At 36.5% G+C, this 24,347-nt stretch overlaps 2 protein-coding genes across 2 annotated transcripts; both read right to left on the reverse strand.

Annotated features, from left to right (window-relative positions):
* Positions 1-3,987: 3,987 nt before the first annotated feature.
* Positions 3,988-4,926, reverse strand: LOC133042251 (olfactory receptor 8S1-like). Its single transcript, XM_061122788.1, has one exon. The coding sequence runs from the start codon at positions 4,924-4,926 to the stop codon at positions 3,988-3,990; it is 939 nt and encodes a 312-aa protein (XP_060978771.1).
* Positions 4,927-18,851: 13,925 nt separating this feature from the next.
* LOC133042262 (olfactory receptor 8S1-like) lies at positions 18,852-19,775 on the reverse strand. Its single transcript, XM_061122794.1, has one exon. The coding sequence runs from the start codon at positions 19,773-19,775 to the stop codon at positions 18,852-18,854; it is 924 nt and encodes a 307-aa protein (XP_060978777.1).
* Positions 19,776-24,347: the final 4,572 nt, after the last annotated feature.

A 24,347-nucleotide genomic window follows, 5' to 3' on the forward strand; every position in this document is an offset into this window, starting at 1 on the left:
TAGGAAGCATTCTAAGAGTGGGAGGTCATATGACTATTCTGGTTGGGGACTTGACCTGGCCTTTTATTTTTCCATTGGTGAACCAGGAAATAAAGTGTTAACCTGTTTTAAAGGTCTTTAAGTATAAATTAAATTTACTTTCATTTATTTACTTTTTGACCACTCTGCATGGAATGCAGGATCTTAGTTTCCCGACCATGCACCCTGCAATGGAAGTGCAAATTCTTAACCACTGGACTGCCAGGGAAGTCCAAAGTATAAATTAAAGGGTGACCAAAGATGATGACTGAATTAAGAGGCACTATTCCCTATTTTGTGACCAAGATTTAAGAATTTGTTTTTTAAGTGTTAATGGAAGACGTATCAATGTTATTGTGAGTCTGTTAATTTATTAGCACTTGTCCTGATTTGTGAGGAGTAACACTTTCTCATTGATTCCAGCAATGGCTCTTTAGGTCTTTCATGTATTCAGTTCTGGGCTTCTTTCAGATCTTAGAGAAGAAGCTGTTTGTGCTTTCGTATCCAGTAAAGTAACTACTAGAAGTTTCCTCTGGGTCTCCTACCCAAGTACACAAGGATGAGGCATCCATTGATAGAGCAGTACAGGCTCAGTTCAGTTTGGCAAAATTTAGAGGCAAGCCCTCCCAAACAGTGAGAGCAACAGTCAGGAAAAAGGGAAGAATGGGTTCAATAAATGCACTGTCCCATCAAAATACAGTACGTGGATTGTGATGTACATGTGCACTTGGCCTGGTTGTGATCTGTCATTCCAAATTAGTTACATAGTTCTTCATTAATTTTGTTAAGAAGTTGTAAAACTTAACATTGCCTTCTTCAAAAACACATCTCCCTACCAATGTACGACAGACAGTGCAGATATACCTCCACAAGTAGTAGAGATCATACTTGGGAATCTGATTTTGGTGTAGTTTAATTTGCTTATTTATTGAAGGTGTAGTTAACAAGGTGTAGTTAACATTACTGTATTCTGCACTTAAAATTTTTTTGTAAGGTAGAACTCATGTTAGGTGTTCTTGAGACAGTATCAAAAGAAATGATTAAGTGTACTCATCTTAAAGATACAGCTTGATAGATTTTGATATATGTGTGCACCTCAACACAGATCAAGATACAGAACCTTCCATCAGTTAAGCAAGCTCCCTTATGCTGCTTCCCAGTCAGTCCATTCCCCACTGATAGCCACTATCCTGATTCCTCTAATAAATGTATTAATGTTACTTTTCCAGTCAGTCTTTAACATCATGTGAAAGTGAAAGTGTTAGCTGCTCAGTCATGTCCTACTCTTTGCGACTCTGTGGACTGTAGCCTGCCAGGCTCCTCTCTCCATAGGACTCTCCAGGCAAGATTACTGGAGTGGGTAGCTATTCCTTTCTCCAGGAGATCTTCCTGACCCAGAAATTGAAGCTTAGGTCTCCTGCATTGCAGACAGATTCTTTACCATCTGAGTCAACAGGGAAGCCCCTTTAACATCATATAAATGAAATTATAAAATATGTACTCTTCCTGTCTGGCTTCTGTTACACAATATCCATGAGCTTCATCTATTTGTTGTTTCCAGTTTTTAAAAATTGCTATATAGTACTCCATTGTATAAATATACTATATGTACGAGTTTATTTACTCATTCTGTGGTGGTAGATATTTGGGTTTATTACATATTTTGGTTACAGTGAATAAAACTGTCACAAACATTCTAATAATGTCTTTGCTGCATAATTAAACTCATTTCTTTTCATGTATATGTAGGAGTATAATTAATAGATCTTAGATATGTGGTTTTGATTTACCACAGATTTCCCCTAAATGATTGAACCAGTTCACATTCTCACTATCAATGTTTGTGAGCTCATTTGTGCCACTTCCTCATCAAGACTTGAAGACTTTGAGTATTTTAGATTTTTACTATTTAGAATGGTTTAATTTATATACAGCTTAGGAACTCGCTAAACTCGTAGTTCCCTTCCTTTTAGCTTTGTTTTGTGTTGTTCTGAAGTGGCACAGACAAGGCTGAGGATGAAACCTTATATATAAGGATGGCAAAGGAAAATGGATGGAAGGAACCTGAATCACTGATGATTCTATTTAGATATTCAACCAATTCTGGAACCATCTATCTCCATGAAAGTGAAAGTGTTAGTTGCTCAGTCCTGTCTGACTCTTTGTAACCCTGTGGACTGTGGCCTACCAGGCCCCTCTGTCCATGAAATTCTCCAGGCAAGAATACTGAAGTGGGTAGACATTCCCTTCTCCAGGGAATCTTCCAAACCCAGATCAAACCTGGGTCTCCTGCATTGCAGTCAGATTCTTTACCATCTGAGCCACCAGGGAACCCAATAGCTATTGATAATTCAGTGATAAATGTTCTTATGATTTATGTTAATGTTTGTCATATATTTGTCATTTGAAGATGAAAACACACTTTATAGAGAAATCTTATATTAAGAATCTTTAATAGCAGCTCAGTTTTGCTGTTTTGTTCATATAGGTTTCAAAGGTTCATTGTTAAGTTTAATCCTGGGATTTTATGTTGATGTTGTAATAGCAATGAGTAATTTTCTATGTTAACATATTTTTTGTCTGTTCACTAGATTTTAGTGTATAGAAACTATTTATTGTCACATATTTGTCATTTGAAGATGAAAACACACTTTATAAAGAAATCTTATATTAAGTATCTTTAATAGCAGTTCAGTTTTGCTGTTTTGTTCATATAGTTTTAAGGGTTCATTGTTAAGTTTAATCCTGGGATTTTATGTTGATGTTATAATAGCAATGAATAATTTTCTGTGTTAACATACTTTTTGTCTGTTCACTAGATTTTGGTGTATAGAAACTATTTTTGTATCAATATATTAAGATTTTTGCATCATTTAAGTCTCTTCGAGTACTACTAATTTTTCATTTCTAATGGAATTATTAGATTTTCCAGGTAGAAAATTTCATCATTGCCAATATTTGTAGATTTTTTTTTTCCTCGAGCAAAATTTAAATCTTATATCTATCCTTATCTAGCTGCAGTGGGGAGAAATTACATGGTCTTATTAAGTAATATGGTAATTATTCTTTTATTGCTAATTACTGTAGCTGTAATTCCTCCAATCTGATTTGATCACAAACCTTCTGGTGGGCTATTGGTTAAAGTTAAATATTTTTAAATGAAATATAAAGACTCTTTTGAATCTTCCATTATTAAGCATTTCAGATTGATTTTTGGGTAAATTTTATTCTTTTTTTTTTTTGAGAAATCAAACCACCTATGTATGTTAACTTTTCACCCTAATTAATTTGTTGTCTTATTAGTGTGCTTGTGGAAGAATGCTTTCATATTCTTTCCCAATCAATAGAGCATAGACTTTTCAAGTGGACGTTTAAAATATATGCCTCTAGGAGATCCAACCAGTCCATCTTAAAGGAGATCAGTCCTGGGTGTTCATTGGAAGGACTGATGCTGAAGCTGAAACTCCAGTACTTTGGCCACCTCATGCAAAGAGTTGACTCATTGGAAAAGACCCTGATGCTGGGAGGGATTGAGGGCAGGAGGAGAAGGGGATGACAGAAGATGAGATGGCTGGATGGCATCACCGACTCCATGGGCATGAGTTTGAGTAAACTCCAGGAGTTGGTGATGGACAAGGAAGCCTGGCGTGCTGTGATTCATGGGGTTGCAGAGAGTCGGACACGACTGAGCGACTGAACTGAACTGAACTGACTTCTCAATAACAAGATGTGGTGCTCAGGCAAGCTCTAGGATCTTTTGTGTACCCTATTTGACTCTGTGTTGAGGCAGGAAGGGGGCTTCCCCAATGACTCAGTGATAAAGAATCTGCCAGCAGTGCAGAAGACACGGGAGACATGAGTTCTAAAAGAGATGGACACGACTGAGCAAGAGCAAAGAGCGCGAGAAGGAAGAGGCAACATAACAGAAAGCTCAATCTTTGCAGTTTTGATGAGTAAATGTAACTTACTTCACTGCCTAAAATATTGCAAATATTTTCCCAATGTCCTTTTCACAGCTGTCTTTACTTCCTTGTTCCTTAGGCTGTAGATAAGGGGATTCAGCATTGGGGTGATCACACTGTATTGTAAGGAAGAAAGCAAGTCTAGGGAGGAACCAGAGGGAGGCATGAGATAGCGAAGCATACCTGAGCCAAAGAACAGGATCACTGCAATGAGGTGGGAGGAGCAGGTAGAGAAAGCTTTGCTCCTGCCTGTGGTGGAGCTGATGCTCAGAATGTTGATTATAATATGAGCATAGGAGAAGAAGATTGGGAAGAAGTTTCCAAGGCCGAGGAATATGGTGGAGAAGGACAAGATACTGATACTGATGGAGATATCAGAGCAAGACAGAGGGAAGAGGGAGGGAAGCTCACAGGTGTAGTGGTGGATAGTTTGAGCATCACAGAAATCCAGATTAATAGCCAAGAGCACAATGATGACTGCATTGAGAGAGGCCAGGCCCCAGGAGCCCCACACCAGCCCCTTACAGAGGTGGTTGCTCATCACCTGGTCATAGAGCAGGGGGTGGCAGATGGCGACATAACGATCGTAGGCCATGACTGAGAGCAGACAGGCTTCATTTCCTGGAGTAAGAAACATAAAGAAGACCTGGGCTAGACAGCCCTCTACTGAGATGGTCTTCTTCTCAGATAGGAGGTCCTCCAGTAGCTTGGGCAAAGTGGCAGAAGACAAGCAGAGATCTAGGAATGATAGATTACTCAAGAAGTAGTACATGGGTGAGTGGAGGTGGGAGTCAGTCCTGATCACTAATATCATTGTCAGGTTCCCCGTTAGTGTCAGGAGGTAAATTCCCAGGAATAATACAAAGAGCAGAGCTTGGATGTGGGGGTCGTCAGACAGCCCAATGAGAATAAACTGGGTTATGGTGCTGTGGTTCCTCAAGGCCATTTGTTGAGATTATTTTCCTGTAATAAAATAAAGGAGAGGTGAGATCTCCTATGATTGTTCCTATTTCCTTCATAGCATCACCCCTTCTGCTTACACATTTCCCCCTGCGCTGTTTGGGTGCTGTGTTGAGGCACTCAATATATCCCTCACTGTACCTCAGCAAGAAGTTTTATTCTATTTTGTCAATCACTGTTCTTGGATTGCAGCCTTCACATACTTAACAGAGAATCTCATTCCTTTTTTATAGGGATTTAATTGGAAAAATAAATATACCTGGCTTCCTTGTGCATTCTTGGTAGTTAGTTTCCACCTGGATTTTTCCTATTGTTTAGAGAGCCTTATAATCATTTGGTTTTAAGAACCATTATAGTATGGATTTGCAGCAGTTGTTTTAAACTTGTCTCCTTCCCATATCATTATATTTTAGGTCATAATCATCTAGTGACTTCTAATTTCCTAAGCACTCATTAAATTTTCATTAACTTTGTGTGTGTGTGTGTGTGTGTGTACAGAGTATCTCAATCACTATCTCAGTTTTTTTTCTCAAAGTGATTTTGTGATTTATTTATGGCAGCTGATATGATATCCATTTTACTGTTGAAAAATATGATATTCAGGGAGATTTTTTAATGCCATGTTAACAACAAGTGAAAAACCATTGCTTTTTCTAAAACCATTGCTTTTTCTAATCTACCAGATTAGGCTTGATCCATAGGTACTTAGGCCATTTTTCCTGTTCCGGTATTCAGAGTTCTTTCTTATCCATTTTTAACCTACTTTTAAACCAAACTGGCTACTTTTGATATCAGAAAAGTGTATTTGTTTCTGTGCTTCTATTATTCTCCATTCAGATGTTCTCCATTTTAATCTGTGGATCTAAATTCTTAACTGACCTTAAATCCTGTCTTTTTCTTATAGTCTCTCCTGACAGCTCCCCCTTCTAAACTCACAACCTTCTATTTAAATCACTGACTCCTTGTTTTCAGTGGCTTTATGTCATAGTCTGAATTCTGATTTTTTTCTCATTAATGTTAAATATGTTTTCTCAGATTTCCCCTCAAGGCTATGAGCTCATTGATAAAATGGACCACATCTTAATAGTAATCACAAATTATTATTTCTAGCTTCATCTTCACACATTTTGTTAGCTTCATTATACCTATCACATTATTTGAAAACCTCCATATGACCTCTCATGCATACTTCAGATATGACCTGTTGAATATTCCAAGCACCGTCCCATCCTTTCACTCTATACCCCTAATACCACCTCAGTCGTGTCTGACTCTTTGCGACCCCATGGACTACACAGTCCCTGGAATTCTCTAGGCCAGAATACTGGAGTGGGTAGTGTTCCCTTCTCCACGGGATCTTCCCAACCCTGGGATCGAACCCAGATCTCCCACATTGCAGGTGGCCTCCCTGGAGCCACCACAGAAGCCCAAGAATGCTGGATTGGATAGCCTATCCCTTCTCCAGCAGATCTTCCCACCAAGGAATCAAACCAGGTTCTCTTGCATTGCAGGTGGATTCTTTACAAGATGAGCTACCAGGGAAAGCCGTCCTAATACCACCAATCACCTGTAATACTGATCCCTGGCAGAAGTATTGGGAATATTACCCATCAGAGTTGCCATACTGCCTACCCATGAAGTCTGTGTTTATCTGCAGAATAGGTCATCTTCTGCAACATCCTCTGATGATCTCCCATTTTTATAGAAGCAGCAGTTACTTTAACCATCACTGCAACGAGGTACTTACATTTGTGTTGTGGGCAATTTATTTATTTATTTTTGTCCCATGAGGTCAAAAAAGAAGTATTTGTGTGGTTTTCCCTTAACTGCTTCTTGAATCCACTTGTGCTAGGTGTAAGGGTTTATCCAAGAAGACGAGAATGGTGGTAGATTATGTGAATGATGATGCTCACCTGAATCCAAATAATTTTGAACCTACATTTGTAGGGCTATGTAGGAAAGCACCATTCTGTATGAAGTTTTCTTAGGAGCCTGAGGTTTTAAAACATGATTTAGCAGGTTTCTACTTTTGTTTGTCAGCTCACAATATAACCCTACATAGCTTTATGAACTTACAAAAATTTTATATTGCTTTTTCATATACCACCTATTTTTGATCCTGCCAATAATCTATGACCCCATGCTAACTCACCAAGAGATGCTTCAGCTATGATCCCATTAACAAACTCATCAGTCAAAGCTTAGGCCCATCTTAGACTGACATGTAGGTTGCCTTTGTGCCTGGAAAACAGAGTAGTGTTTACCCTTGTGTGCCTGGGGATATTGGCTTAGTTCTAGTGATAGTGAGGCAGAAACAGCAGGAGAAATTATGTTTGCAAATCGTGCATGGATACATTTGTAAATACTGTTGATAGAAAACTTTTTATATAAAATCTACTCAAAGCAAAGTAAAATGATAAATAGGACTTATTCTTCATAAAACTTATATATTTTCATGTATATCTCAACAATCTGGATATTTTCAAGCCATCCCCCAAATTGCTTTATTCTCCAGTTTCACTCACAAGGAGACCAGACCACAGTGTCTTGCCACCACAGTGGCAAGCTCAGGGTCTCCTGTTAATTGAGACTATTTCCAGAATCATTTCTATTTCTTTAGCATAGTATTTCTGGAGAAATTTTTCTCTCTCATCTGATGTCCACATTTAGTATGCAGGAAGACATTAACCACTGTATCAAGTGATTTAGAAGGTATCACAGAGAAAGGAGCCCCCCATCCCCTGCTAAATAACATTTTAAACTGATGGGATAAATTTTTTTTGAATAACCAAAAGCAAAACCTTGCAACTCATTCTAGGTCAGGATATCAGGAAATAAATTTAGGAACAAAAGAAATTGTCTTCGCTTCATCCTTTTGTATTAGAGACTGATATCAGATTTACACATGGATGAGAACAGGCACAATTAAAGTGATCTCAGCAAATGGTAAAAGATATGAAAGGAGGATTACAGAATTGTCCTAGAAAGTCTAACCCACACTATTTAAAGATATTTCTGGAATGAACAAATGAGTGAAGTGTGTGTAGTAGGTCAGCCTCCAGGATGGCCTGAGGGATCCCAGGACAACTTTTAGACCCAGGAATCTGAACTAGGAGAAGAATATCAGTACTGGGAAGGAGAGAACCAAAGGTCAACATGACCCAGCTGAATTGTTCTCAGAGCTGTTCCCTCCTTGTGAATAGTACTCCTCTGCACTGCTCACACCTACTCACTGGTAACCAGATCTGAAGGTTTAAGGAACAGAAATATTTAGTGCAGTTTATCAAACTGGAGTCAGAAAAAGCAGAGGAATAAGTTCCTTTAACAGCCCAGAATCTGTCTGTAATATTCTGATTTCTCTCTATAATGTTTTGTGATTATGAAGTATAAGAAGATTTAGGCCAGACTGTAAGATGTCCCTGTATTCAGTGTTATGCAGGGAGGATAGAGGTCATTCTGTTGGTTTGTGCAGGTTTGATAGACTAATGCAACATTTGGGGCAATAGGGATGTCTAAGCTGAGAAAGATTGAAGGCAGGAGGAGAAGGGGATGACAGAGGATGAGATGGTTGAATGGCATCACCGACTCAACAGACATGAGTTTGGGTTAACTCTGGGAATTGGTGATGGACAGGGAGGCCTGGCATGCTGCAGTCCATGGGGTCGCAAAGAGTTGGACATGACTGAGTGACTGAACTGAACTGAAAGCCCTTCCCAGGGTTGGAGGTGATGTCAAGGGCCAAGATATTTTCATCTCTAGTCAGGGAAGAGGGATGAAGGAACAGGATCCTTGGCTCTAGAACAAGTGGAATAGGTAATGAAATGTGAGGAGGTAGAGATATGGGAAGGGATAGACAGCAGATTTAAAACCTACACACAGGAATCTTCCTGGTGGTCCAGCGGCTAAGACTCCATGCTCCCAATGTAGGGGGCTAAGGTTCAATCCTTATTCAGGGAACTAGATCCCACATGCTGCAACTGAGAGTTCACATCCTGCAACTAAGATTCGGTACTGCCAAATAAATATATAAATAAAAATAATAAATATTTAAAAAATGGTTGAAAAACCCTACACACAGATATTCTGGGAAAAAGATAAAGGTATCCTCAGAGAATCAGGGAAGAATTACCATACTTTTTGTTTTTCTGTTTCTTCAAAAAAAATAATTTTCTGCCTTTCCCATCATTTTTGAACATCATAGGTAAAGTCTCCTCAAAACTGACCTCCTCTCAAAGGAGTTTGATGTTTGATATGTCAGACAGCACTCAGAGAGTTCTGGGCATTAGAATAGTTCTCTTGTTAGAAGCAGTATATAAATCACATAATCAGGACTGTTTTCCTGAAAACCTTAATTTAGGGTGGTGTCATTCCATAAAGTAGGCAAAGGTAAGGACAGTTTCTCTAAAGAAGCTCAAATTTTGAACAACAGACATATATTTCATTAAACCTCTCACATGAACTCAGGTGCAGCAGTGTGCCTTCTCTTCATTTCTTCTGTGATTCTGAGTACTCTTCTAAGAGCATCACTTAAAGAAAGCGTTCTTTAATGGAACCAATCAGAAAGCCGTTTTACTTAGATAGCCACAGGCTATGTTGGGTACTGGGGGAAGCTCGGCCACTGCCCTGTATTCCCTGAAGTCTCAGCCTGAAGCCTAGCTCTGGACTCACTAACTACATAGTTTCCAGGTAACTGGAAAATTAAACTTAGTGAGAGGCATAGGGGATTCTCTCCAGGGAAGTATTTGAAGTGTCTGAATTAAGGCAATTATTTAAAGCCTAAAAGAGTGTTTTATTAGAGTTGTGGGGGTTGAAAAAGCAGAGTATAAGAATGGGACTTTTAAACAAATTTCAATCTGATGGAACATTTTCCTAATAGCTACACATAGCTGAAAATGAGCTTTCAAATTCTTCAGTAAACTGAGCTGTGACATATTACTGAGCTCCAGATTATATTTTAGTGCATGCTTAAAATTTTCTCATTTTAACCATAGACTTGTCCATTATAGTGGCTGAGAGGACTTAACTCCATGCTAGGAATATTATTGGGGCTTGAATTTACAGTATTTTTTTTTTTCAGAGTAATATCCTGTTTTTATTTAAAAAGTGATATTCTGTTTAACATGAATCATGTTAAAGTTTATTCTTTAACAGATTTATTCAAATACAATTGGCAAAAATTATATAGATTTAAGGTGTACATCTTGATTATTTTTAGGACCTTACTTAATCTTGCCCCTGCCAGATCTATTAAGGTATAATTGACAAATAAATTTTTGTATATTTAAGACATACAAAGTAAAAATAATTGGATCTTAAGTTTAAAGAATTCTATATTCAAAGTATATAATGAATCATGTAAATATGATGGTAGTAATATATATATAGTAATTAAAGCACATAATGAATTTTTTTGCATGTGAACTGTCCTGTTTCTCCAACATCATGTATTGCTGATGATAGAAGAGACTGTCTTTTCTCTATTGTTTGTTCTTTGCTCCTTTGTCATAGATGAACTGACCGTTATGTGTTTAGGTTTATTTCTGGGCTCTCAGTTCTGTGCCAGTGATCTGTCTATCTGTTTTTCTGTCAGTACTGTGCTGTTTTGATTGTTGTAGCTTTATAACATAGTTTAAAATTGGGGCATGTGAAACCTCCAGTTTTGTTCTTTTATTCTCAAATTGCTTTGGTTTTTGTGGTTCCATATAAATTTTAGCATTTTTTGTTCTATTTCTGTGAAAAATCTCCCTGGGATTGATAGGGATTGCATTGAATCTGTAGATTGCTTTAGGCAATATAGACATCCATGAGCATGAACTCTGCTTCCATTTCTTTTTGTCTGCTTCAGTGACTTTCAACTATGTGTCATAGTTTTCAGGGTCAAAGTCTTTGACCTCCTTGATTAAATTTATTCCTAGATATTTTATTCTTTTTGTTGTTGATAATAAAGTGTTTAAAACATATTCTCACATACAGTTGCAATTTTATAATTCTATTTATCACTTTACAGTTTATGTTCTTTTGTCTTCTGTTTCTGGTAGAAACAGCTCTTTTCAACTTTTTATTTTTAGGCAGGTCTTGTGTTGATGACTATCTCAGTTTTTGTTTGTTTGGGAATGCCCTTATTTCTCCTTTGTATCTAATTTTGCCTTTGCTGAATAGAATATTCTTGGCCAACAGTTTTTATATTTCAGTATCTTGAGAATGTCATTTCACTGCTTTCTGGCCTGTTAGAGTTTTTGCTGAGAAATTTGCTATAGCCTATTGGGGGTTCCCTTGTAAGTTATCATCCTTTTCCCCTTGGCTGCCTTTAAAATTCTTTCTTTGTCATTGACTTAAAAAAATTTTTATTTATTTATTTATTTATTTTTGGCTATGCTGGTTTTTCTCTAGTTACACTGAGGAGGGGTTACTCTCTTGTTGTGGGGCACAGGTTCTGGGGTACACAGGCTTCTGTAGTTGTGTTTTCTGGGCTCTAGAGCACAGATTCAGTAGTTGTGGCACATGGGCTTAGTTGCTCCATGGCACGTGGGATCTTCACGGACCAGGGATCAAACCCATGTCTCCTGCATTGGCAGGCAGATTCTTTACTACTGAGCCTCCAGGGAAGCCCTGTCAATGACTTTTTAAATTAAAAGTATAAGGTAGAGTTGGTTTACAATATTATGTTGGTTTCAGGTGTAAACATAGTGATTTGATAAGATTACACTCCATTTAAAGTGGTTATAAAATGCTGGCTATATTCCCTGTGCTATATGTTACATTGTACCTTATTTATTTTATATCTAGTAGTTTGTACCTCTTAATCTTCTCCTGTCTTGCTCTTCCTCCAGCCTCTTTCACCAGTGGTAACCACTAGTTTATTCTCTGTATCTGTGAGTCTGTTTCTATTTTATTATATTCTTTTGTTTAATTTTTTAAGATTCCACATATAAAGGAAAACATATAGTATTTGTCTTTCTCTGACTTACTTCACTAAGCATAATACCCTTAAGGTGCATTTATGTTGCTGCAAATGGAAAATTTTTATTATTTTTCATGACAGTAATATTCTATTGTATATTTGCCGTATCTTCTTTATCTATTCATTTGTGGATGTACACTGAGATTGCTTTTATATCTTGGCTCTTATAAATAAGGCCACTATAAGCATTGGGGTGGGCTTGCCTGGTGGCCAATGCAGGAGATGTGGGTTTGATCCCTGGGTCGGGAATATCCCCTGGAGAAGGAAATGGCAACCCACTCCAGTATTCTTGCCTGAGGAATCTCATGGATAGAGGAGCCTGTTGGACTACAGTCCATGGGGTCACAAAGAGTCAGACAGGACTGAGCATGCATACATGCACAAAGTTACGATGGTGCTGGGATGAGAGGCATTACTTGGAAACAGTGGTCTGCTTTAGTCCTTTGCTGGCCTCTTGTTCCACATGTAACTCATCCCCTCTAGTCATCTCTCTCTTGGAAATCTATCATGACATACTAATAGCTCATCCTTTTTCATTTCCTGGTAATACTGACCACACCACACATTTTTAAATTCAACTCTCATCTGAATCAAAGGACCCATTTGCAGGCCACTAGCTCTCTTATTGTAAGCTAACATCTTTGTCCCACTAGTAGACACACTGAAGTCTTTGGATGTCCTTCTGTGCCATTCTAAGACCAAGAGAAGCTCAGAAGATTGTGCCTACATGTACTCAATCCACACTACTTTTTCAGATCTCTGGTGATTGCATTATATTTTGTATGGACTTCTCAGTGGTCTTATCATGTTCCTGATCCCTCTGTAGGAAAGAAGACTGAATTCTTTATTCTTATACCTCCAAACTTAATAGAGGGTGAATCTTTAGTATCCATATAAATAGGATTGGGTGGTAATATATAGAGCCCTCCATGGTTATTATGAATTTCCTGCTTATCTTTCCAATTTTCTCCCCAGTTTGTTTCATGTCTAGTTGTATAGTCCTTCAAATATTTTTATACTTTTAAACTCAGAATCCAAAGATTTTTGAGTCTTTGTTTTCTGATTCTACTGAATGGGCAGATGGGGAAAACTTTGGGTGGTAAGTAAATAAAGCAGAGTGGTAAGAAATATCACAGTTCTGTTAGTACTTTTCATAGCATCCCGCCTGGGATCTTTTCCAGTTGTCGTGTATCTAACCTGACTCTCAGTAGTTTCATGATGGTGGCTGACATACAAGATTATCATGATTGTCTATTTGATATACAAGATTATCATTTTGAAATCTGTTTCCCACTTAAACCTCCAAGCACTTTCATTTCTTTCTTTCAGTGTATATAAAACCAACATAGATATCACTGCAGCCTGGGAGACAGCATTTCAGGTAGCTCTGAGAAACTGCTCCAGGGAGGTGAGGGGAGGAGCTAGGATATATGAGTTTTGCAACAAAGGGCAGGTAATTGGTAACATCAAAAGATTACTATTAAGTAAAGAAATCAGATATATCAAGTTAAGGAATTAAGCAGTTTTATATTTATGGAAGGATGTAAGAATCTAGGCTTACTGAAATCATTCTTTGATATGCGCCTCAGCTATTGTGGTTAGCATCTTGTGTTTCTACAAGCTGAATTTCCTTAGGGCTCACCCTGGGGAGTGACTGCAGTCTGATGGCTGCTAGATGGCAGGTATTCTTTCCTTCCTGAGTTCCCTCAGGGTCACCAGCTCACCAACCATGGTGGCTGGGATTGCTGATGACTGTGTCATCTTTTGTTTACTGATATGGCAGGAAATAATTCCATTTCTCATCTCCCAACCAGTTTGTCAACACAAAATGCCTTCTACATAGAAATTTCAGATTCTCCACTATCAGGGAAGATTTTGGGCAGGTCAGAAAGAGGAAGAGTTCCAACACCATGAGTTTCCTTGACCATGCTGGCTGGGGGCTAAACTTAGTCTTTTACTTTTGCAGTGGACCAGAGAATAACGTTTTAACTTGTTTTAAAGGTTTTGCAGTAAATGTTAAAAAGCAACTGAAGATGATTGTTGTGTTTGGAGGCATTATTCTCTACTTTATGCCCAAAATGTAAGAATTTGTTTTCTAAGTGTTATCAGAGAAGGTCCCTTGCTTGAAGACCATGGAGAAATTGAACCTGAGGCAGATGTCTGGTAAGATGTTATTTACCCTCTCTTACCTCCCCCAGTGGCTTCTAGACCAATGGCTGTGACCATGTCTCATTGTGGTTGGACTGAGGAAGTACAGCCCTGCTATGGGAGGAAGGGCATTGCTTACCAAAGCAGCTGTAGGACATGGAGAGTATGTACCCACAAGACTGAGAAAACATGTCTGAGAATGGATCTTTTAGTTTAGCTTCCTGTTTATTAAGGTATAAAATATACAAGTAGACAGAGGTGGCAGAATTACAGGAGGAAAAAAGACATTTTAGAAGTAAAATATACTTCACAAGTTTCCATATCCTTTAAAATCTTGAAAAAGATTTTTTGTGAATTAATTTTAAATTTCCTGTGGTAAGTGAAAAATTTAAATATATGTACTTAATACTTATGGGAGCTATAGGTAATGAAATTTTATGCACATCATTTTTGGTTTATTGATAAATTAATATGCAGGTCATTTTGGGGGGGTCTATATACTAGACTTCCAAGGTGGCTCAGTTGGTAAAGAATCTGTTGTCAATGCAGGAGATGCAAGAGACACAGGTTCTATCCCTGGGTTAGGAAGATCCCCCAGAGCAGTAGATGGCAAACCGCTCCAGTATTCTTGCCTGGAAAATTCCAGGGACAGAGGAGTCTTGTGGGCTACAGTCCATGGGGTTGCAAAAAGTCAGACACAACTGAGCACACACACTCACATATACCAGCTACAAATTTTCTATGCAGTAAACATAGTCTATATATAAATTACAAATATTTTAAAATAAATTGTGAATTTATCCAACTAATTTGTTGAAATAATTCAAACAAATTGAAACTGCTGGGACTAAGTATACCCAAAATTTATAGTTTTGAGACCAAACTATAATAGTTTTTCCCCTACTATGTAGATGGAACTTTATCAGTCTTATCCCCCAGTGTTTATGTGGGGGTATATTTCCTAAAACTATACAAAATGATACATTTTGATCTTTGACAAGATGATGTTACAAAGAAATTGCTTTTTTCTATTATTGTTTAGCTCAATTATCTTCATATATACTTAATCCTTACTAGTCACTTGTGTTATTTCATTTTGTTCTGTTTTTTTCATTTCCTTTGGTATATCAATGGTTTTGTTATTGGTTTCTAAGAATTCAGTTATGACTAAGGATGTTGACCATTTATAATGAAATGCAAATTAAATACCATATTTTATTACCCAAAAATACGTAAGTAAAGAGTGAAGTGCTATCGCTTAAAGGTAGTACTTGATGAATTTTTACATTTATATACACTTATGTAACCACCACACAGATCAGGATGCAGAAACTTTCATTAGCTAGAAGGTTCCATCATGCCTCTTCCTAGTAAACCTATTCTCCACAGGCAAGCACTGCCCTGACATCACTTATTAGTTATTATTCTCTAGTCTCAGACTTTATGTAAATAAAATCATATGTGTCTGGCTTCTGTTATCCATGTGTTTTCCAAAGCCTGTTTTTGTAAACTATTACATTGTATGAATATACAATGTTTATCTATCCACTAAATATACAATATTTTATTCATCCATTATATTTATTATTTATAAATTATTTTAATTTATTAACTTATTATTTATTTACCCATTATTGAATATACAGTAGTTTATTTATCCATTCTCCAGTTGATAGACATTTTGGTTATTTGCATTTCTTAGCTGCAGTGAATAAAATTGTCATAAACAGCCCAGTAATGTCTTTGCTGTATATATACATTCATAATTCTTTGGTACATACCTGGCAATGTAATTCTTGGGCCTTAGAGTAGCTGTATTATTTTGATTTAATAGGCTGCCACACAGTTTACTGAAGAGCTGAATAAGTGTATATTGAATCCAATTCCTCCCCCTCCACATCAAGACTTGAATACTTTCAGTATTTTCAGTTCTAGCATTTTCAGTTCTAGCATTTAGAATGACTCTGTTCATATGAAGTTTTAGCATTTTTTCTGTTCTAGCATTTAGAATGACTCTGTTCATATGAAGTTCTAGCATTTTCTAGTTCTAGCATTTTCAGTTCTAGCATTTAGAATGACTCTGTTCATATGAAGTTCAGGAACAGACTAAACCAGTACTTCCCCTTCCTTTAGCTTTGTTTTTTGATGGATAAGAGCATGATATCTAGAGTAGCAACAGCAGGGGCACTTGTGAGGATAAAAATCAATAGAGAATGGTATAGCAAATGAACGGAAAGAGCATGATTTATTAATGATTAATTAGAATAATTAATAGAATCATTAATGATTCTATTGAGCTACTGAACCAACTCTGAAGGACTCTGTTTCCAGACCTCTTATTAAATCAATGATAAGTAGTATTATGGTTTATGTTACTATTAATCACATTTTGTTACTTGATGAAAGCATGCTTAATGAATACATTTGTAAATCAAATCTATTGATTTAAGCATACTTTATGTCATTTACTTAGTTTTGTTGCTTTGTTCATATGGGTTCTGAGTGCTTATTGTTGAATTTAATCCTGAGATTTTTCTATTGACCTTGCCATAGCAAATGGTTTATTGCTGGTATATAGAGAAACTACTGATTATATGAATATATAAGCATTTTTTTTACCATAATAAACTCTCTTGGAATAGTAATAATTAGAGATTTCTTAAATTTTTGGGTAATCATCATCACCTCCAAATATTTGTAGATCCCCTCTTCCATAATTAAATATCGTATTTTAATCTTGTCTTACTGCACTGGAGGGAATTACATAACCTTGTTAAGTAATATGAGTGATAGTGTTGTTTTGTTTTAAACTGCTGTTGTTCCGTCCCTCAGTTGTGTCCGACTGTTTGAGACCCTATGGACTGCAGCATGCCAGGCTTCCCTGTCCTTTACCATCTCCCCGAGTTTGCTCAAACTCATGTCCATTGAGTCGGTGATGCCATCCAACCATCTCATCCTCTGTTGCTCCCTCTCCACCTGCCCTCAATCTTTCCTAGCATCAGGGTCTTTTCCAGTGAGTCGGTTCTTTGCATCAGGTAGTCAAAGTATTGAAGCTTCAGCTTTAGCGTCAGTCCTTCTCATGAATATTCAGGGATGATTTCCTTTACTATTGACTGGTTTGATCTCTTTGCAGTCTATGGGACTCTAAAGAGTCTTCTCCAGCACCACAGTTTGAAAGCATCAATTCTTAGGTGCTCAGCCTCCTTTATAGTCCCAGGTCATGTCTGTACATGACTAATGGAAAAACCATAGCTGTAATTCCTCCAATTTGATATTATATCATGAAGCATATGGTTGAATATTATTTAATGTTAAATATTTTTTATGAAATAAGTAATATAGAAAGCATGTTTATAAGTTTATAACTGCTATATAGCAGAGATTGACACAACATTGTAAATCAACTATACTTCAATAAAGAGTCATCAGAATTTTTATTATTAATATTATCAAATATTTATTATTAAATATTAAATGTTATTAACTATTATTTAAATATTAAATATTCAACAAAATTGTTGAATTTTACTTTTATGCTTATTAAGAATCTGTTAGGATGAACATGTGATTATTCTTACTTTAACTTATTGATTTGAGGCATCAAAGCACTAAGAAGTTTACTTGGTCATGGGTTATTATTTAGATTATTATTCTTTCAGTATACTTTCAGTGGATTATTTCATTTAGACTAGTCTAAATGTTCATAAGAGGGTGGTAATTTTTCATATTTTGAATCGGTTACTTTAGTTCTGAAAATACATTAACAATTTTCCATATTATTATGTACTCTAAGAGCATTCAAGTTTGCCAAAACTTACCTGAAAAACTACCAGTGCTTATTGTCCTTTTGAGCTTATTCTAATGTTTTTTGTTTTGTTTTGCACATCAAATAGCTCAATTTAATTTTTTTGGTTATATTTTCTTAAAATGAAACAAAATCCTGCTTTCAAAGTTTATTTAGACAATTCTTAGCATTGGCTTATAATTTTTATTCTTAATGTCAGTGTTGTACTATTTAGGTTCTTTTTCTTTTTTCTTAAATATATTTTACATACTTACGTCAAAATTGATCTTTTTGAATAACTAGCACCTTGATTTATTATTGATTCTATTTTTCTCTTTTCTAATGTATTAATTTGTGCTTTTAGTTCCTTTATCCTATTTTCTTATGAAGTTTAATTAGCTTTCTAATGCTTGCATTTCAACATTCAGAAAGTTACAGTTTTTTTCTTGTTTATTAATGAATTCATGTAAGGATATATTTTATTTCTATTGTTGGCTGCATTGGCAATGTTTTTAACTTTAGTACATAGTGTTCTCATATTCATGATAGTCTATGTAGACTGTTGACTTTTTTGTTAACATAGCATTTTGCTTTTCAAGAGTTTTACTTCAAGAATTTATAAGTAGTTAGAATTTGAAAAGGTTGACTTCTGTTTAACAAATACCTCCTTTGTTTTTAGTTCTCTCTGCAGCTCCTCATAATCAGATGCTGAAACTCCTGAGAAGATTATTGTATCTTTTTATTTTTTAACCTCATTTTTATTTTGTCTTATTTATCTACTTTGTGGAAGATGGTTTTCACATTCCCTTTCAACCAACAGCATAGACTTTCCAAATAGGGAACCAAAATCAAGAGCCACTTCCTTGGACTAACAGGATTAGGTGTTCAGGTGAGCTCTGGAATCTTTCTTCAGAATTACTGACATCGTGTGATTAGAGGAGATGAGGGCAAAAGAGCAAATGCAATGGAATACAATCTCTGATTTTGCTTAGCGTTGTCTCTGTTCACTACCTGAACATTATAGGTATTTCCCCAAAGTCCTCTTCACAGCTGCCTTCACCTCCTTGTTCTTTAGGCTGTAGATGAGGGGGTTCAGCATGGGCGTGACTCCAATGTACTGTACGGAGAGGAGCAAATCCAAAGAGGAGCCAGAGGGAGGCATGAGATAACAAAGAAACCCGGAGCCAAAGAACAGGATCACTGCGATGAGGTGGGAGGAGCAGGTGGAGAAGGCCTTGCTTCTGCCTGTGGTGGACCTGATGCTCAGGATGGTGGAGATAATACGGGCATAAGAGAAGAAGATTGGGATGAAGGTTCCAAGCCCATGCAATAGGCTGGAGCAGAGTAGGATATTGGTAATGATAGAGATATCAGAACAAGACAGGGGAAAAAGGGCAGGCAGCTCACAGGTGTAATGGTGGATAGTTTGGGCATCATAGAAATCCAGGCTAATAGCCAGGAGCACAATGACAAATGCATTGAGAGAGGCCAGGCCCCATGAGATCAACACCAGCCTCACACAGAGCCGGTTGCTCATCACCTGGCCATAGTGGAGGGGGTGGCAGATGGCAGCATAGCGGTCATAGGCCATCACTGAGAGCAGACAGGCTTCAGTTCCTGAAGAGAAAAACACAAAGAAGACTTGAGCCAGACAGCCCTCGACAGAGATGGTCTTCTTCTCAGACAGGAGGTCCTTCAGGAGCTTGGGCAGAGTGACACAAGAGAAGCAGAGGTCCACAAATGATAGATTGCTCAAGAAGAAGTACATGGGTGTGTGGAGGTGGGAGTCAGCCCTGATCACCAGCAGCATCGTCAGGTTCCCCATCATGGTCAGGAGGTAAATCACCAGGAAGAGCACGAAGAGCAGAGCCTCGATGCGGGGGTCGTCTGACAGCCCCGTGAGGACAAACTCTGTGATGGTGCTGTGGTTCCTCAGGGCCATTTGTGGAGGCTGTTTCCTTGGAATAAAATAGAAAGTGGGTGATATTGCCTATGATTGTTCCCATTCTTTACAGCATCATCTTCTCTTCTTAAACATCCCTCCCTGAGTTGTCTGAACTTGTGCTTACATATCTCAAAGCTGTCCTCACTATGTCTCCATAAGAGTTGTTATCTTTTCTTGATAGATAACAAATTTAGGTCACAGTCTTCACATACTTTAGAGAGTTCTATTCTTGTTCCACAGAGACTTACTGGACAAATAATATTTCTGGTTCACTCTAACATTAATGTTATTCAGTTTTCATTACATGCTTTAAATTTCAGAAATTCTTAAAATCCATTCTACAACATTTAAAAAACCATTGTACAACATATGTGAGGTAATTGTTCTAAACCTTTTCTCCTCTCTAATATTTTTGTTCAAAATAATCCAGGGCTTCTTACTTATTAAACATCACATTAAATTTTAATAGTTTTTTTTAATACAAAGCATTTTCTCATGTCCTGTCTCTGTTTATGCTGAAAGCAATTATATGAAGTATTTCAGACATGGACACTTATCTTCATTTTACCCCTTGGAAATATGATATAGAGACATTAACAACCAGTAGAAGAACCAGGAAATAACTTCCACAGTATTTCCCCTAAATTCTCATCCCAATATCTAGGTCTGGTTCACAAGAATAAAGATCACTTTTCCTATCTTTTTAAAAAAAATTTTTTTTAATGTGGTAAAAGTCATTATAGGAACACTATTTTAATGATATTTAGCTATACTAAATACCATATTTCAGTGGTACTAAGTCCATTCACATTGTTGTGCAACTTTCACCATCATCCATCTCCAGAATTGTTCACTTTCCTAAACTGAAACTGTGTTCCCATTAAAAAATTAACTCTTCATTCTCCACCCTGCTTCCAGCCCCTGGCATCTACCAGCGTACTTTCTGACGCTATGAATTTGACTATTCTAGGTACTTCGTGGAATCAAATCCATTTCTCCTGCCTTGACATTCAGAGTTCTTCTTCCTCTGTCCTTAATGTATATTTTAGCCTTTTTGACCCCCTATGATACTAGAAAGGTCTTTTATTTCTGTCTTTGACTACATGGTCTTCTTTCAGGTGTTCTACTTTTTTATTCCACTGATTCAGACTCTCATGCACCTTCCAGCCTTACCTCAAATCCTGCTATTTCTTCAAAGCAAATATAGTTAAAAACCTGATCCTGTTAACAAAGTTCAAGTTCATCTTAGACCCATATCTAGGTTACCTGTTTGCTTGGACAGGCAGGGTACTGTTCATGTTTGTGTGACTTCAGCTAGTGGTGGTGATGCATAAACAGTTGGAGAATTCACTTTTGAGGAACCTGCTTGGATAAAATTGTGAATATTGTTGAAAGCATATGTCTTCTTGGGATCTACTGAAGCAAAGTGAAATGATACATTTGTTCTGTTCAGGAACTTGGTTATTTCATGTATTTGTGAATCGGGCTATTCTGAAAATTGCTCCCACTTTTCTACTTTCAGTCACAAGATGGATCTGACCATGTAACTTGGGGAGTTCAGCATCTCAACCAAGAATAGTGTAGCATTTCTGAATAATATTTTTCTCTCATATTCTAACTTACACATTTTGTGTGGGTGAAGGCAGCAACTATTTGGATCATATGATATTGGGGGAATCACAGAAAAGGACCTCACCCTTCCTCATTCCTCTAAATATGAACTCTAACTAAACTAAAAGAGAAGATGGTCAGCAAAATTAAAACACATATAGAAATTTCTAGGAAGGAAAAATAGAGGGGGGATATCAAGATATTTTGGAAGATATTACCATACTCCTGGCTTTACCTGGAAAGACAGTTCCTGTGTTCAGGTTTTCCCATTCAGGTAGACATATCATAGGTAAAGTCTTCCTATAAGTGAACCTATGTCACAAGAATCTGACTCTTCACAGCAGATAGCTTTTTTTTCTTGCTATAACTGAGAATTGGCTATTAGAATGGTTCAAGCTTTAAAAACACTGGGAATCCCACAAAATTAAGATTACCTCTTGACTCCCTTAACCTAGAGCAGTGTTATTCTGCAATACAGGCCACCATGTGGAAGGATAAGACCAGTTTCTCAAAAGAAGTTCATATTCTGAACAGGTATATAGTTCATTAGAACTTCCTCACATGATCTCAGATCCAGCAACCTGCTATATCTTTATTTATTTCCTCTGCGATTCTGAGTACTTCTTAAGAATACCACTGAAGGAAAAAATTCTCTAACAGACCCAATCAGAGGGCCACCTGTTCTTATACAGCCAAGAGCTAGGTTGGTGCCCAGGGGAAGCTGGGTCAGTGCCCTTGAAGCTTAGCCTGAAGCCTGATTTCAGACTCACTAATTGCATGTTTCCCTGTTAACTAGAAACGTAAGTTGTAAGAGACACAGGGGAGTATTTGAAATTTCTGAATTAAAGCAATTATTTGAAGTCTAAAAAAGAACACATATTAGGCTGATAGAGACTGGAGAGAAAAGAATAAGAAAGGCATCTCCCCCCACCCCAGCTTTATTGAGATATAATTGACATATAATTTTGTCTAAGTTTAAAGTGTACAAAGTGATGGTTTGATACACATATATATTGCAATTTGTTTCACTGCATGTATTTAAAAAAATAATTCCATGTAACTTAAACAGGTAACTTACTGTTTAGAATTTTAAAAACTAAAAAAAAGTTATATTTTATATTGAAGTATAGTTGATTAATAATGTTGTGATAGTTTCAGGTGTATAGCAAAGTGATTCAGTTATATGTATACATGTATCTTTTTTTTAACCACATCATGTTAGATGACACATCCTTCACCTCTCATAATAACAATTTTTTGGTTGGTTTTATGGTGAGAATATTTAAGATTTATTTTCTTAGCACCTTTCAATATGTGGTAGAGTGTTATTAAGTGCAGTCACTATGCTGCATATTAGATTCCCCAAAATTATTCACCTTATAGCTGGAAGTTTAGTTTTAGATTATTTCCATATCTTGGCTACTGTGAATAATGCTGCAGTAAACATGAGAGTGCATATATTTTTGATATCTTACTTTCATCTTTTGGGTACATACCCAGATGTGGAATTTCTGGATCATATGGTAATTATATTTTTAGTTTTTTGAGGTACCTCCATACTGTTTTCCATAATGGGTGAACCAATTTATATTCCCACCAATAGTGTACAAGTGTTCCCTTTTCTCCAACATTTATTATTTGTCATCTTTTAAATGATAGCCATTCTGATAAGCATGAGGGGATATCTCACTGTGGTTTTGATTTTCATTTCCTTGATGATTAGTGATGTTGAACACTGGTCATTTGGATGCCTTCTTTGGGAAAAATGTCTATTTAAGTCCTTGGCCCACTTTAAAATTGATTTGTTTGATTTCTGTTACTGAGTTGTGTGAGTTATTTATATATTTTGAATGTTAACATCTTATCAGATGTATGGTTTGCAGATATTTTTTCCTATTACTTTGGTTGCCTCTTTATGTTTTTTTGTTTGTTTGTTTTTTTGGTTGAGCAAACGTTTTAGTTTGATGTAGTTCCACTTATTGATATTTGCTAGTTGTTTGTGCTTTGGGTGTTATGTCAGCAAAATCATTGCCAAGACCAATGTAAAGGAGCTTTTTTCATATGTTCTCTTCTATGAGTCTTATGGTTTCAGGTTTTATAAATTTTATGATCTTTATAAGGATTTTTTTTCAAATGTTTAATCCATTTTGAGTTTATTTTTTGTGTATGGTGTAAGATCCAGTTTCATTCCTTCGCATGTGGCTGTCCAGTTTTCCCAATTGAAGAGACTATCCTTTTCATACTATATATTATTGTTTTCTTTGTTGTAAATTGATAGACTACATATGTGTGGGTTTATTTCTGTGCTCTCTATTCAGTGCCATTAATCTCTGTGTTCTTGTTTTTATGCCAATATCATACTGTTTTGATTACTATTGCTTTGTAATATAGTTTATAATCAGGAATGTGATGCCTTTGGCTTTGTTCTTCTTTCTCAAGATAGCTTTAGCTATGCAGGGTCTTTTATGGTTCCATACAAATTTTAGCACTTTTTTCTTCTGTTTCTGTGAAAAATGCCATTGACATTTTAATAGAGGTTAAAATTAATATAGATATAGATTGTGTTGGGTAGTGTGAACACGTCAACAATATTAATTTTTTAATCCATGATTATGGACTATCTTTCCATTCATTTTTGTCTTCATTTTCTTTCATCAATGTCTTACAGCTTTCATTGTACAGTTTTTTTTCAGCATCTTGGTTAAAGTTATTATTAGGTGTTTTATTCTTTTTCATGTATTTGTAAATGGGATTGTTTTCTTAATTTCTTTTTCTGCTAGTTTATTATAAATGTACAGAGATGCTATACATTTTTTATATATTGATTTTGTGTCCTGCAAGTTTATGGAATTCATTTATGTGTCCTAACAGTTTTTTGGTGAAGTTGTAGGGTTTTCTATATAAAATACCATGTCATCTACAAATAGAGGTAGTTTTGTTTCTTCTCTTCAATTTGGA

The sequence above is a fragment of the Dama dama genome, chromosome 3 (assembly GCF_033118175.1).
Source record: "Dama dama isolate Ldn47 chromosome 3, ASM3311817v1, whole genome shotgun sequence".
In the NCBI taxonomy this organism is placed as follows: domain Eukaryota; kingdom Metazoa; phylum Chordata; class Mammalia; order Artiodactyla; family Cervidae; genus Dama; species Dama dama.